The 16,450-nt window shown below is 41.6% G+C and overlaps 1 protein-coding gene across 2 annotated transcripts in view; it reads right to left on the bottom strand.

The window, feature by feature from the left end:
- Positions 1-16,450, bottom strand: part of LOC141957814 (sodium channel protein type 5 subunit alpha-like) — a 225,414-nt gene that overhangs the window by 74,338 nt on the left and 134,626 nt on the right. For both annotated transcript variants that reach the window (XM_074899871.1, XM_074899870.1), the window contains exon 17: positions 1,644-2,114. In XM_074899871.1, the coding sequence (XP_074755972.1) occupies positions 1,644-2,114 (471 nt within the window). The remainder of the gene's footprint in view (positions 1-1,643; positions 2,115-16,450) is intronic.

The following is a 16,450-nucleotide window of genomic DNA, read 5'->3' as shown; positions in this document are numbered from 1 at the left end:
TTTTCTTGCAGGTTTAACTAATACAATGCTGGGAATAGAGAAGTTAAAAACAGACATTATCCATGCCACCCACACTGATCCACAGGTCATATCAATAAAAGTATTCCTCAAAAAAAGATACAGAACAGTTCCTAAAAGTGTTTACCAAAAAATTCAGACTTCTTTTTTTGTTACCTAGATGTCTATTTGGACGGTGGGCATGATTATAAAGTTTTCTAACCCCTTGCCATTTAGCTCCCCATGGGGATGATCAATGTGGTGGTGAGCAGACGCACTAACACTGAAAAGATTTCCACGATGGAGCAGCAGGAATTAACATCTAGCAGTAAATTTGTGCCCACCTTCTGACACTGTTCTTTCTCAGGGCTTTTTTAGGACAGCCCTTCTCTAAGGACAGTTTTGCTTCAAAACTTTCTTCCCCTCAATGGAGAGATAGGATCCCTCATGACAGTTGGATCTGAAACAGGAACTTTGATCTAGTGCCTGCTGAACTCTGCAGGTCTCAGCCAGCATCAGAGGATGCTGAATCAGGGCTGGAGGGTCTGGAAAATATTAACTAGATATGGTGTGTGGGCCAAGAGATAAAGCTGGTAGAAAGGGAAGAGGGAGAGGCAGAGAAAAAAAGAAAAGAAAAGAAAAGAAAAGAAAAGAAAAGAAAAGAAAAGAAAAGAAAAGAAAAGAAAAGAAAAGAAAAGAAAAGAAAAGAAAAGAAAAGAAAAGAAAAGAAAAGGAGAAAAGAAAAGGAGAAAAGAAGGGAAGAAAGAAGGAAAGAAAAAGAAAGAAAGAAAGAAAGAAAGAAAGAAAGAAAGAAAGAAAGAAAGAAAGAAAGAAAGAAAGAAAGGAAGGAAGGAAGGAAGGAAGGAAGGAAGGAAGGAAGGAAGGAAGGAAGGAAGGAAGGAAGGAAGGAAGGAAGGAAGGAAAGAAAGAAAGAAAGAAAGAAAGAAAGAAAGAAAGAAAGAAAGAAAGAAAGAAAGAAAGAAAGAAAGAAAGAAAGAAAGAAAGAAAGAAAAAGAGTTCCTATGAAGACTTCTCCATTTTATACCAACACTTCAAACCACACACAATTTTTCAGCCTTTACTACTGAGTGCTCTGGGGAAAACAAAAATCTCACGTCACACCAAAGAACAGGCAAATAACTATTTTTCCTGTCTGAATACATATGATTACATATCTTCTCTCTTTCTCTGGTGCCTTGCCATAATCAGCCTCTGCCTCATTGTACTTTTAAGAGAACTACCTGGTCCTTGATTCTTGCTGCACAAATCAAACCAAGCCGTTGCTTACTTTTGCACACTGAGAAATCCCCTGTCACAGCCAGAGGACCTAAGATTTTTTCTGTAAAATTTTATTCAGTTGAAAGAAAAAAAAAAAAGTCTCCTGTGTGAGAAAGTGTTTAATTGCTCTGGTTAGAAGAATTAATCTAGTCAAGCACAAAGAATACAAAGAAAGGGAATGCCTCTTGTTGGAGACTGAATTTTGCTCTTGGATATGCACCTGTAACTTCTTCTGAAGTTAACAAGATATCAAAGGCAGGATTAGGCCATAGGACATTTGCATCATGGGCCATGGATCCAGATCAAGGGTGGGAACAAATGCCATCTTAATAAGCTACAACTAACTAGCAAATATTTTAGTTGCCTACCTGCTCCATTTCTGTAAAGGTGCTCTGTTCCTCATCTTCCTCCTCGATATCCGACTCTCCCACAGCAATAGGAACACAGATGGACAGGTTAGGATTGGTCATAAAATCGTCATTGTCTGTAATTCCCAGGTGTTTCTCCCCATTTTTATTCATTCCATCCTCAGTGTGGTTCTCTTTGTGATTCTCCATGTCTTTGCCAAGCTCAGCAGTTGTGTGACTGTTCACACAGTTGTTAAGAGCACCTGTATTCTGGGCAGCAAGTTTCATCATGGCCTTCTTTTCAGCTGTTGTCTTGGGATGCCGGAGGACATTGCAGCAAAAATCCCATGTTGTGTGTTTCACGTACTGAAGACCCCTGTTTATTCGAGCAAAAGCAAGCTGCAGGTTGTTCAACTCCCCATCCTCGTCTGGTGCTGAGAGGTTGTCAGCACTGAAGGAGCTTAGCAGCAAGGCAAGGAACAGGTTGAGCACCTGAAATGAATAAAGTTAAAAGGAAATCAATGACCCTTAAATGTGGAGGGTGAATGTTTGGTCTTGGAAGCAGGAGGGTTTGAGTCTCATCTCATCTATACCACCATAACACCAGCAGCGTTCATGGAACTATCTCTAATTATAGGTGGTTTCAGTAGGAAAAGGAGGTCTGTAGACATTTCTAAACACTTTAATTTCACGTGCAGAGGTATAGCATGAACAATAACACACGTTGACATTCCCTTTCCCTGACCAATACCCCAAAACACAGAGAAGAAAAGCTCAGAAACAGAATACAGGATAAAATAAATAATATAAATACTTTCATTGGAAGTTACACAGTGTAAATATTCTCATAAGTGGTGGTATAATGAATTTCCTGTAATTGCCAGTATTCCACCTTTGAGAAAATCACTAATTGCAGCACTAACGAACATCCAGATAAGGTACTGCTTACATGCAGAAAAACACTATAGGAAGAATGTTTTCAGGATCTTTTTGTTTTTTACTCAGTGTGAATATTTATATTTCATAGTATATAATATATATGGGGACCTGAACAAGCTTGGGAAGTAGGTCCATGTGAACCTCATGAGGTTCAACAAGGCCAAGTGCTGGGTCCTGCCCATGGATTGGGGCAACGATCAGTATCAATACAGGCTGGGAGATGAAGGGATTGAGAGTAGCCTTGCAGAGAAGGACTTGAGGGTAGTGGTGGATGAAAAGCTGGACATGAGCTGACAGTGTGAGCTCGCAGCCCAGAAAGCCAACCCTATCCTGGGCTGCATCAAGAGAACTCCTCTACTCTGCTCTGGTGAGACCCCACCTGGAGTATTGCATCCAGCTTTGGAATCCTTAGCACAAGAAAGACATGGACCTGCTGGAGTAGGTCCGGAGGAGGCCCACAAAAATGATCAGACAGGTGGAGCATCTCTCCTATGAAGAAAGGGTGAGAGTTGGGGTTGTCCTGGAGAAGTGAAGGCTCTGGGAAGACCTTATTGTGGCCTTTCAATACTTAAAGAGGGAGATGGACTTTCTAGTAGGGCCTGTTGCAATAGTGTAAGAGACAAGAAACCAGGCCTAAGAAAAACAGTCTGAGAAAGCAAAAGTTGAGGCTGATTGAAGGAATACCTCAAACACTCGCAAGACAAAACTGTGAGTCACAGGGTGGATGGATAGTGTGGAAGTCAAAGCTGATAAGGCTGCCCAAATATCACAGTATGCAGCTGGAGGGGGGAGCCCTTGGAGACATAAGGGTTCTGCTCTGGGGCACCTGGGAAAATTTCAAGGGCCATCTGTCCAGTGAATGATCTTTGCTTCATTATTCACGAAATGCATATTAAAGTTAACACCCTTCATTCAATATGCTAAAGAAGTCTAACATGATCATTCTAATTACATCATCCCATGAAACACCTTACCTGTCCCCATACATGGGATACGTAGGTATGTGGGTTGACCTAGGGGATGGACCCAAGGAAAGTATGTATAAATCAAGGAGGGGAAAGAAAGGGAGGGGCCTGGAGAGTGCAGTGAAGCAAAGAATATGGCCGCCTCCTGGAACCCTCGCTGGCAGAAACCCAGACCGGTGATCTGTATTTCCCTATTCCCTCTATCTCCCTCTTTTCCCTTTTCCATTAAGAAATGCATGGCATATTGTATTGCTTGCTACAACTTGCAGTCTACTTAGCCAATTATCATGTGTTCAGTTAGTATATTGTGGAGAGTTAGTAAATGTTTGGACTTTGAGATTTGTTGTCCATTCCATTGGGGATTGTGAATCTGAGTCACTTAACTCCCTCATCTGAGCGGGACATGACATTAAAATTGGCGTAGTTAGCAGGATTTGAACCTGCATGGGGAGACCGCAATGGATTTCCAGTTCCCCATTATCCCATTACCCCCTAGGGTCCGTTACCCCAGGACAAGGGGTAATGTTTTTCAACTAAAAGAGGGGAGATTCAGACTAGATGTAAGGAAGACATATTTTATGATGAGGGTGGTGATATACTAGAACAGGTTGCCCAGATTGGTTATCAATGCCTCATCGCTGAAAGTGTTTAAGGTCAGGCTGGATGGAGCTCTGAGTGGCCTGATCTAGTTGAAGATGTCCCTGCTTACTGCAGGGGGATTGGACTAGATGATCTGTAAAAGTTCCTTCCAACCCAAACTATTCTATGATTCTATGATAATGATATACATATACATGGCACTTAAACCAAAGAGTACATTTGGAAACATTTCTAAACATATGTATGTATTTTCACAGATAGTCTTGATTTATATATCCTTTGGGCCATGAAGATCTATTGTGACTGTGAATAAACACTTAAGAGGTCATATAGTTTCCAAACCTTTTTCCACCAGGCAAAACCAAGCCATTACCACCAGGATTAATGTGGTCAAATCTTAGCAGGTCTCATCCCCAAAGCAGGCTTGGTCCTGGAAATGCTGCTATCAGTAAGGAAAAAACCTACTGGAAGATTTTCACAGTTGTATGAGAAGATCCAAACTGAACTGAAGACTGTAAGTTGGCTTTCTATTGTTCCTGCAACTTCAGAACCTTTGCTGGCAGTGCACAGCAAGATTGGACACAACTGCACATTTGGGTGACATACTTGATGATTTAAATCTCTTTTTAACTTCTTGCCCCCCCAATAAATATAACTATATCCCATAAATAAAACCAGCTTCTAGAAGGCTATTCCCAGTAATACATGTTGCAGGCTGATCACCAGTTGCCATGTATGGAACATTACACCTGCTCGTGGTCTGAAAAGGAATGAATTACAGCTTTTGTGCTGGATTGACAACAGTAAGAAGCTCACACCGTAGACAGATGCTTGGGATGACAGGAATGGGGCAAAGGTGACTCAAACCAATATCAGCTAAAATATATTTACCCAAAATAAACTAGGACCAATTTGCCTGGTATCAACTCATCTGCTGCCTGTACAAGGTGGGTAGGGGCCAGCTCTGTGGCACTGCAAGGGAGAAATCAGTGCTGCCATTTTAGCAATGAAATCGACTTTGTGAAGATATTTTCTCTGATATCTTAATGTTACCAGAAATGCCTGTAAGTCCCCTGGCTTCTGTCTTTCTGATAGTATTTTAAGTTAATAAAGTCTGCTGGACAAAAATAAACAGGATAAAAAGTACTTCTATTTAACCAGACCTTACCAAAGAGCCACAAGAATATGCTATCATCGCCCCACCCTGTCCCTGCTTATTCAAATATTCAGAATACATGAGCTGGAATTTTGAAAACCTGGTCTTAATCACTGTGGTGAAACTGCATTTGAAGTGTCCCGTCCGTACTGTTTTGTAAAGTACTCTTTGCAATCACCATGATTATAATTGAAAGCGGTTGGTAGCACAGCAGATGCCCATGTCCATTATGAACTACTGAATAAACTATTGCTGCTCTGAGCACTACCCTGCTCTAAAGTAAAGTGAGATTAAAGCTAATTGTTTCTTAGCTGGTCCGTCATACTGGAGTGTCACTGGCAGCTTGTGTGGGTCTCCTCTTAATGGTTGTGGTGGTCTAGTATGGATCAATCTTCCATTTCATATCCCACTTGGAGGTATTGCAAGTGATGCTGTCTGATAGGTAGTTGAAAAGTGGATATATTGCCAAGCAGCTGTGAGCCCACCAGTGAAGGAGTCACTGATAGAATGACTTTAGTCATTCTCAACAAAGTTTGATAGAAGGATGGGGTCCCAGAGGTAACCACATTACTTCAAGTGTCCTGAAAATAACACGTATGTAGAAAAGAGACACTGTCCATGCCACCAGTGCAGACTGAGCTTGGAACAAGTCACGGCATGTGTGTCTTTCCCAGTGGCAACCTAGGGACATGAGAAGGAGCTGGAGGAACGGAGGGGATAAAGAAATCCAGAATAAATATCTTCTGGACTTTATAGGTTCAATTCAGTTACCTTAACAGAGGTGTCTAATGTTTGAGGTTATCTGAGACATCTATACCAGATCTATAGGACATTTGTGTCCTCCTAAAGCTCCAGCTATCACCCAACCGGGCCATGACAGGTTGTTGCAGCAGGCAACAGACTGGTACTGCTTAGGGAACTGAATTGCTCTTCAAGGATGGCAGCTGCCTCCAGACTCAGACACCAAATCTTGAAGATATAATGGGACATCTAAGCCCCATTTCAATTTAAAGATATTCATGATGTAGACAACAGAGGCTGACCAAATGCAGGTGACCTTTTTATGGCTGCACATATCTGTCAATATATAGTCATCTAGTGCCAGTACCCTAGCATGTCCAACTGGCAATAGCGCACACTATTATGGGACATCTGTAAGGTATCCATCCTCATCTAAGGATGGATACCTTACAGTATCCCCAGTGGTGCTACACAAAACTGAGTCAAGTCCTAGATTTCTGCAGACTGTAGCGGTAGCTCAAATGTCTTGTCCATACATGAATACTGCCATGCAGGCACTCAGACTTTGTTATCTGAAGCTGAATTTCATCTTATACTTCATTAATTCTGCAGTTCACAGAATAACTTGTTTGAAATGCTTTGTTTTACTTTTCCATGTTTATTTCAGACGTCAAACTACAGTTACATAAGTTTAACCATTTAACCAGATACATCCTGCAGGTGTATATAATAGGTGGTAACATTCTAGTGTTGTTATTTAACATGGATTATTAAGAAAATGCTGTTTGCTTCCCAGAAATGTAGCTGACATTTTGCACAAAGAACTATTTGCACTTCATGTTTTTAGCCAAAAATAAATCTCAAATATCGTTCCCTCCTTCCTTTACGAGCAGGTAACTTCAGAGTTGTATTGCTGGGCATTCAAGTAGAGTGAACTGCTGTATAAGCACTTTATGTTTACTTATTCCCCCCATTTCACCGTACACTGCATTTTCCAGAAAAATATATGCTCAACCCATGACACACCGCATTTCCTGTAAAAGGTTACTAATAATATCCAGTTGCCCTGGTTGCTAAAGCAATACTTTCGGTTTAAGTAAAAGCAAACTAAAGACTAATTCAGTTTTCAAAAGCAATGGCAGATTTTTATGTCCATATGGATCCCCTTAAAAAGAAATCTGTTTTCCAGTGACACCAAGCAGCCAGACTGTGAAAGCACTTTTTTGGTCTTTGAGGTTAGGAATCAAACGACAGATACACTCGAAGACACCCCCATTCCTTTAGCATAATAATGTTAAGTGTTTACCCTAATGACAATACAGAGTGCTTTCATAAACTTTGTCACTTTTAATGTCTCTCCAGAGCTAGTGACTCTGGTTCTGCCATTGTAAAGCAGAAACGTTCAGATTCATTCAGCCCAATGTCAGGTGCCTCCCTGAGGTGCTTAAGCTGGGTGAGTTTTCCTAGGATGTCTGTAGACAATGGAGACAGTCTGGCATCCCAGAAGATGCTGAAGAACTGAACCATCTCTGGTGATGCCTATTGAAGCCTAAGCTATCTTGAGTTTAGTATCTTGCAGCTAGATTAAAGTCAGGGCACTTACTGACGCAGGCCAAATAATGAACATAGAATCGTAGAATATCTCAAGTTGGAAGGGGACCCATACGGATCATCGAGTCCAACTCCCCGCTCCTTGAAGGGCTACCAAAAACTAAATCATATGACTAAGAGCATTGTCCATGACTTGTCAAACCCAGTCATGTGTCCAGAAAGTCCTTCTTGGTGTCAGTCTGGTACTCCATGCTCCAGGCCAGTGGTGGTCAACCTTTAGAACCAGGCAACCTTCACCAGGTGAGAGGAGAGCTAAGGATGTTTCAGGCCCATCCTGAGCAAAACTACAGCACACAGATAGAAAGCCTGGCATTGTGCAAAGTGCTGCACCAATCCTGTGGTCGCAGCAAGTGAAGAGCACAGAGGCATGAAGCTGTAAAGCAAATTCCTGGCTCGTCAGGCATGGGGAGAAATCAGGCTGTTGGAAGGACCCCTTCTTCCCCAGGAGCCCTAGGCAGGGGCTGCTGGTGGAGGCTGAGAGCCGCATATGTTGCCATGGTGGGCTGCAATCTGAACACCTCAGCTGCATCGCCTCCTTTTGTTATGGCCAACACAGGACAAAACCAGACAGCTTAATTTCAGATGGCACCTTTTCATCAAACCCTCTTCAAAAATATGTCTGCAAACTCTGTTGCTGAAGCTAAAGTACTTTTGGAGCAAAAGTGTGTGACTACTCCCTCATTTCCCTTCCATTTTTGTATTTACCTTAATTTGGGAAAAATGGAGGGATATAAATCTTTATGTATTTAACCTTCCACTTGTCATTCAGTCAAACAGTGTTCAGCCATGCAGTCCTCCTGAACTCCTGTGAATTCATTCAGCAATGCATTTGCTGCCCAGCACTCTCACTGGTGTCACCCAGACAGAGGGCATTTGGCACTTTGCTCAGTACCGTGCTGAATATAGGCTGAAAATCCACTGAAAATTCTAAGGTTGTTTCTTAGCAGATTGAAAATAATTCTGTGTTTCATTTTGTTAGGAGCAAGACTGAACTTGCATCTGCACAGTTTCAATGGCAGGGTTAAGCCATCTCCAAAGTGATGTTCTCAGCTACTGGTCTTGTTTGATTGCCGAAGATCTCGTATGAGCTCACCTACATGGCTTCTCCTGTAGTGGGAGATACACTGCACACAAAACAAGTGAGTTTGATTTTCAAACCCCTGATCTTTTCCTGTGCCTGAAGTTTACATGAACTTTCACACTGAGCAGCAACTAAGGCTAGACATTCTCAAATGGCCAGACCACACAGGACAAATCCTAGTAGGCTGGAATTAAAGATGGATCACCCTTGCAAGGGGAAGGTTCATGGAGCAGAGCAGTTCAGGAGCTGCTCTCATGAGCAATTGTTTCTTTGTAAACCCACAGGACCTTTCAGACAAATGCAGATGTGTATCATCCTCTCATATACAGGAGATAGAGGATGGGAAGGACAGCTGAGGGCAGCTACAAGGGACCTGTATCACCTGAGGGTGCTTCTCTGTAGAAGAGGGATCTCCTAGAAGCCAGCTAAGCAGGCTTTTCTAAGACAACAGGGTCCAGAGCAGAAAACATGCCCATTCAGTGAGTGCTGTCATGCAAAAAAGAAAGCAGTTAAAGCAAATTGTATCCCTGTGACAGCACATTGTCACTGCTGTCACTCAGCAATATAGAAAAGCCCAGACAGTACAGCATGGTGAGGTATCTGCCAGGATCATCAGCTACTCATCTAATGTGCTTTTTTGTGGATAAAACAGGACTCACACACCTCAATCTATTAAAAACCACTTCTCTGACAGTGCCTGTTAGACACAGACCAGCAAAAGCTCTTCAGGCACTCTCTGAGCAGTGGAAGAAACTGATTTTCTTCCTTCCTGTTTTCTTTCCTGATGGCAGTGGACAGCTGCACTGTTCTTTGGCTAGCACAGATGGGAAAGATGCAGTATTCTCTCTGGAGACCTTGATGACTTCTAACAAGCCTAATACAATATGTACCAATTATTTTGTTTTGTTTACTGTAGCAAAATCCATGAAGCTGCAAAGAAAAACTGCTTATAAAGGGGTTTTCATTGCATCAAGTAAGTGTGAGATCTAAGTTTAAGACAGAGACCAGCAGTAATAAGTGATCTAGTCCATCTCTCTGCTGTTGGAGGATTATTTCTTTCCTTCGAAGTGCATTTTCCAATCCTTTCTACATTTTCATCCCAGGGCAAAGTTTACCAAGAGAGACTACTCCTGCAGAAAGCAATTTACATGATCAGTTGTTTTCTGTAGTCCCTTTTCTATTATTTCAGCTATTTGTGCTTGGATAAGAGGCTTATATCCTCCCAGCCCAGTTTCTCTTTATCCTGTAGTCAATCTCATAATCCCATTCTCGTGATGTCTTAGTTTCTTGCTTTTGAAATGATCATGATACAACAAGCATGGCATGGGGTCCCTGTGGCCAGGGGCATGTGGAAGAGGCCACAGGTTGGAGCAGGATCGATTGCCTTCATTTCTTGCCCAAGATCAGCTAGGAAAATGCATGGAAGTGGGGATATGGATTTCCTGCCTTGCAGCCATACAACTTCCCAAGTGGACTGTGTTTGATCCTACAAGGCAGGCTAGCAGTTGTAGATTATAGAATTTTTTGAGGCACTATGATACCAATTTGTTGCAATAGGAATTTTTTCCTAGCAAATCTATGTTAATCTGTTTGGTAAAATAACTGGTTTGTCTGTTTAAATATAAGGAAATTAAATTTAATAAAAACAATGAACTGAATTCAGCCTGTTTCCCATGTAGAATCCCTAAACTACTTCATGGTGGTAATGAGAGCAGATGTTTTCCATAGGAAAGAAAAAATGGAAGTAATGTGGTACAAATAATTCTCTCATATGCAAATACAAAATTAGGTATAACTTCAGTGACTTCATGTGAATGATTTCCACTTTCCCTAAGAAAGAAGAGAACAAGGCCTGATTTTGCCCCTAGCCTCACAGCTCCCATGTGCATTTCCCCTGCCTGTGCAGAACATTTCTCACAGACAGGGCTTGTAAAGCCCAGCCTTGTGGCATGGCTGGCACTCATACACCCCTTTGGGGAGTCGAAGGCATCTACAGTTCTCTTTATAGACAGGCTACATCCAGTCTATATGGTCAGAGGAGCTTGGGCCCAATGTGTCACATCCTAAAACTGATGGCTGCACAGGTGAGATGAAATGAAGGAATCAAAGTACCTTTTCTCTCTGTTGACTGTGAAGAATAGGTAGGGTGGCTAATACAGTTATAGCTAGCTTCATGATAGACTCTAAAAACTGTGTGTGAGATGAATTCCCCCCCATCTCAATAGTGTTTTTGTGGTATTTCTCATAAGGCTAGGAGTTTTTCTGACTGTTCTCCACTTCGGGTATTGACATGTTTCTCCGCAGTTGCAGTGGTCTGTTGTGCAGCTGGTTGTGTTTAAACAATACAAGGCAGAGAAGTGATTTTGGATGGCAGCTGTGTTCCCCATGTTTGATGGTGTGTGTATGGGTGGGGGGAACAGTCACCCTATTTCTCACTTCAGAGTTTAAACGGGTATGTATAATTAATGGGGCAGGTTCCTTGGTTCAGTTCTTGCCACTTTACATAGGAGTAAATCTCCTTGAGTAATGGAAGTGTAGATTAAGCCCATTAATTACACTTCACAGCACCTTTGTGTCACAGATTTTTTAAGGTCATATTAAACTGCCATTCATGGATCCCTGCTTTCAGTGGAGCTATAAAGCTGCACTAGCACTAGGGCATGTCAGACCTGGCATGGGTTCATCTTATTGGGGAGGAGAGGGGGGCAGGTACATAAACATTGCTCTTGCTGCCAGTCTGACATGCTGGACGACACAATGAAAATACCTCTTCAGAGAGGGAGACTGAACTGGGAAAGGAGGCTGGCGCTCCCCCAGCTCCTGTCTCACAAGGACCAGCCACTAGCCTCTGCCTCTTCTCACTCCCAGCCTCTGCAGCACCCTGACAACAGCCAGAGCTGAGGGGCCTATGTCCTTGTCACTCTGAAACACAGGTCTGAGGCAACCCATGACACTTCTTACTACAACCTGGAGTATCCCTCATGTTGCTAATTCTTCTTCATTTGTTATCCACCTATGTGGGTATAAGCATGCACACAAACTGTACCACTCCAAGTGCTGCTCAAGTACTACTGAAATGAATTAAGATTTTTTTTTTTTTTTAGCTGATGATTTTCAGTGTTTTTTGAAAATAAGTCCCTTAGAAGTATCAGAAGATGAGTCTCTGAATACCAAGTGCTTCCTGATCTGAAAATCTTAGTCTCCAAGTCCTCTATGGGAGAGAAGGGTGGGATGGTGAGTGGAGGCAGATAAATTCTTTCCACTACTAAAGCCACAGCATAAAACCAAACATGTTATGGCAGGTTTTTCATCAGATATCAAAACAATGCTAATTCACCAGCATAGAAAGAGCTTCATCAGAGCTGCTATGGACTTCTCAAATCACCGTCTAGACAGAAAAAACATGCTATCAGACAAATCCAGTTGCAAACCTCTTCCAGCAAGACAGCTCTATTTGTGATACTAAAGGCTCAACATACCCCAAAATCATTAGGGAAACTACAGAAAGTTTTGTGATTACAAATCAAGAGACAACTACCTTTGTGCTAAGTCAACAAAAGCGTTTAGTTAACATGGTGATGAAGATGTCAAGACAATTAGAGAGCAAGACAGACTGCACAGGCTTTGGCTGACTGTTCACACTTGAGAGTCTTTGCTCCCCTAAAGGAGTGATGATAGGTGAGAAACACTCATGTTATCCCTGGAATATTTTTACTATTTGTATGCAAACACCACATCATGAGCTGCTCTACCAATTATTATACAATGATTAGACACAAGAAAAAAAACCCTAACTTTTGAAGTTTAATTTCTGTGGTTTTTACCTGGAGACCACACCAGCCCTAACCCTGCATGGCTTGACTCACATGTAGGTCACTGACCAGTCAAGGCAGAGTCATCCCTTCAAAATTCAGATCCCACACTTTCCCTGAGAGAAGGACACCCAGCCATGACCAAAGATTATGTTAAATTTTGCACTCAGTCACCCACAGGCCATTATGTCCTTTGGGCAGTCAAGACTGGAGATGAATAGAAAGAGGTAATTCCCATTCAAACACGGCAGAAAACATCTGTGGAAAGGTAAGACACAGACAACCAAAAGGATAAGCACCCCCTGGAAACATAATAACAGAGAAAGAAAACCAGTGATAATGGCCACAGTAAGTAATGACTTCCCTGCAGCCAATATATTACACCAAAGCAAAATCAATATGAAGGTAGGCCCAGAGACTAGAATATTAAATCAGAGTCAAGAAATGTTTAATATTAGTTTTTCCTTTTTTTTGTTGTTGTTGTTGGTGGTGTGTTTTGGGTTTTTTTTAATAGAAGGGGAACACTATTTCCTTTAAAACGTTACTTTCAAAGACACATCCTAGGTTTGATATTATACTTTGGGTTCTATCATAAAGCCATACTTTCCTATTAAGTGAAATGTGAAAAGGGTACATTTTTAGTGAATTTGGGAGGTGTAAGGAGGTTCTGTTTTTTTGCATTTTGCAAGTGCAGATTCCTGGGAGTGCAGAACAGAGTGACAGAGCTGTCTGGCAGCCAGGAGGCCTTCTTTCAGGAAAGCTACAAAATAGATTTCTATTAGTAATTTTGCACAGTACAAAACCTCCTGCCTTCACAACACATGGCTGGGCTTACAGCTTTCAAATACCTCTACTGGAGAAGACTGATGACTCAAAAATGGGACAAAACCCTATCTTTCATTAAAGAATCAGGGCAGAAGGGTTTACCAGCAGTGGTGCCAGTTACATCTCCAAAATGAGAGGCACCCTCTGTTTGCAAGGCAGGAGGTGCTGACATGCATGCCTCACTGCTGTCCTAAAAAGTGACCGATTTTCTCTGCCTTCATCTGCTCCTGGCTCCTGCGGTGCCCCCAGTCAGCAGTCCATCCCCTTTGCTCTCTGCAGTTGTGACTACTTCTGCAGGTTTCTTAGTGCTTCCTAAAACCCCAGGGAGGTATTCTTGCTCTTTTGAAAGGAACAGAAGGAGGTATATGTCCTTTCTTCCTGCAGGGTATGTCTACAGGATAAAGCTGGCTATGAGCTGTGTTTTGTAGAGAAGAATTGCTAAAAACATAAGAAAAGCACTTCGTGGAGGACTGGCTACCAGCATCCTTCAAATCAAGTCTGTGCTCAACCGCATGATCAAAGTAAACTCTTTTCCAGGCATGATGACCTCATCTTTGACTACCTTATATATTATACCATTACAATGGTATTTTCTGATGTGGAAATTGAAAAGAATTTTATTTATTAATTGCATTCTATGTGCTTGGCTGAAATCCCAGCAATTGGGGTTGCTCAAAATCTTCTTTAGTGCAAGATGGAAGTAAAGGAGAAAATCGGTAGTCTGAGTTGTCCATAGGAACATTTTTATGAGTTTAGCTCACTACCAGTCTGCCAAAGAGAATAAAGGAACTGAGAGGTAGGCGGCTAGTCTGTTTTATGATCCAAAAATTGCATCTACAGTAGTAAACAAAGACAAGGCCTGTTCTCCATCCCTGAGGGTAAGCAGCTGAGCTCTGTTCCCTTCTCTTCTCCCAGACAGGACAGTTTTGTAGCTGCTGTCCCCAGCAGGGCTGTCCCCTGAATGCCCAGGCATGAGGTGGGACAGGGTGGCCAGGGATTGTGCTAACCAAGACAGAGGAGGGACACTCACAATGCTTGAGTTCACATCCTAGCCAGTTTATAGATGCAGCTACCTGCCTGTGTTTTCAAGCAGAGACTACAGCAGGCATGTAGCACTTGCTGAACCTCCCAGAAATGGGATGGCTTGACATCTAAACATAGGAGACAAGAGAATTACAGGAAAGGAGAAGGGACAAGGAAGTCCTCCTGGAAGAAACACCCATGCAAAGGAGTTTGTAGCACGAGGCGCATGAGAGTGGTCTTACTTGTGCAGTTGCAACAAATGAGTATATGTGAGGGGGGCCAGAAAGAGAAGAGGACTGGTGGCAGGAAGGAGGCAGCAAACAAAGGGGAAGAGGGATGAGCTGAGAGTAAAGGTGCTTGAAAAATGTCCATCCCCAAAGACAAATGTAAGTGCCTCTTTTCAGTATGGAAAATATCAAATATACTTCAATCCAAACCCTAAGAACAGGTCGCATGTACTCTTTTGTGAGAAAATATGACTGTGATCCACAAATGGCAGAGCTTCTGTACAAAAATTGTCTTGGTCAAAAAATAAAACCACTTTTGCATTGAAATAATTACAAAAATTTCAAACAGCTTCAGGACATTGACTTGGAATTTGCTTGTGTGTTGGGAAGGGTGAAGTCAAGATACATGATGAGATGGAGCTTGCAGAAGATGTCACGAAAGTCAGAAAGCCAAAACCATGTTAAAAGAGAAAGAGATTTGCTGAAAGCATGATACTAGGAAGACTACAGCAGAGATATGTGGCAATGTCAAAGAGATAATTATTATAATATAATCAAGGCCAGAGCTGACCAAAAAGAAATAAAATATATTTTATGTAGAAGAAAAATAAAGGAAGGGCAGATTTGGGTCATTTTCAATGAGAACTAATTTAAACAACAGTCCAACTAGGGATGACACAAACAAAACAGGAAGAAAATGCATGAAATCTAGAGACAGGAAAATAGAACAAAAGAGACTGAAATAGCAGTAAGGAAACAAAAATGTTAAGAGGGATGTAAAAAAACCCAGGTCTGATTCTCCTTTCCTTTGCACCTTTTGCCATAATACAAAATCAATGGAGTAGGTCCGTATCTGTTGAAGATTCTGCTTGGCAAATGTGAGACAGTGGTTTTACTGGATTTAGAGGAGTTTGAAAGAGTAAAAGCCAGCCAAGTTGACTTTTGTGAACAGGAGGATACATGGGATGGTAGCAGGAGACCAAAGGCAGGACCTCTTTGACTGCAGGAACTGCTTACTGTTCAATACAGCCCCAAAAGGCAGGAAATTGGTATCTAATCATGTGTACTGCATTTAGTTTCCAAACGTATTCTTTGGTATATTTCCTTGGGAAGCCACAGACCATGTTGCCATGGATGTGCTAAGTGGAGAAATGTAGATAAGAATATGCATGTATATAGAAAAGATGAATTCCAGTCTTTTAAAAAGTTATATACCTCCTAAGAAGGTTAAGGCTGTCATGATGAGCTGATTGTTTCACATATCCCTTTTAACATGCTGTTTCTAGAGGCAACTGTTAGAATGAACAGCTCACTGTTTAGTTTTGATGAGAAAAAATAACATTTTTAACTGATTTTTTTTTAAAAAAACAAAAGTGTAAGATGTTTAGGAGTAATGAAGAATGTATTATATTTGTACCACCTGGCCTATTTTAACTTTAAAGCCTTACACTCCCCTCAACCCATGCTAGGAAGAATTCTGTCGTCATTACCTTTTCAATGACATCCCAGTAACTTGCACGGTGACATTAATAAAAAGAGACACATTTAGCTGTACCTACCTTTGAACACTCTTGTCCAATTAAATTTGACTCAGTGTCTTCTAGATTTTTAGAATCCCAGCTATTAGCAAAAATTTAACCACTGCCAAACCCCTACTTACACTATTAACCAAGGATAGATGCAGTACAAAAAATGGACAGTATTCTACCCTACTCATGCCTACTATATTAACAGGGCTGCAGTTTTTATTTTGAAAACTCAGCTCCTCTTCTATCACTAGAGTACAACCGAATCTCAACAAGCAATCCACTAGCATCATCTTCACAAATAATATATATATGTACATAT

Source organism: Athene noctua, chromosome 2 (assembly GCF_965140245.1).
Source record: "Athene noctua chromosome 2, bAthNoc1.hap1.1, whole genome shotgun sequence".
NCBI classification, from domain to species: Eukaryota; Metazoa; Chordata; class Aves; order Strigiformes; family Strigidae; genus Athene; species Athene noctua.
This window is presented reverse-complemented; position numbering and strand designations above follow the sequence as displayed.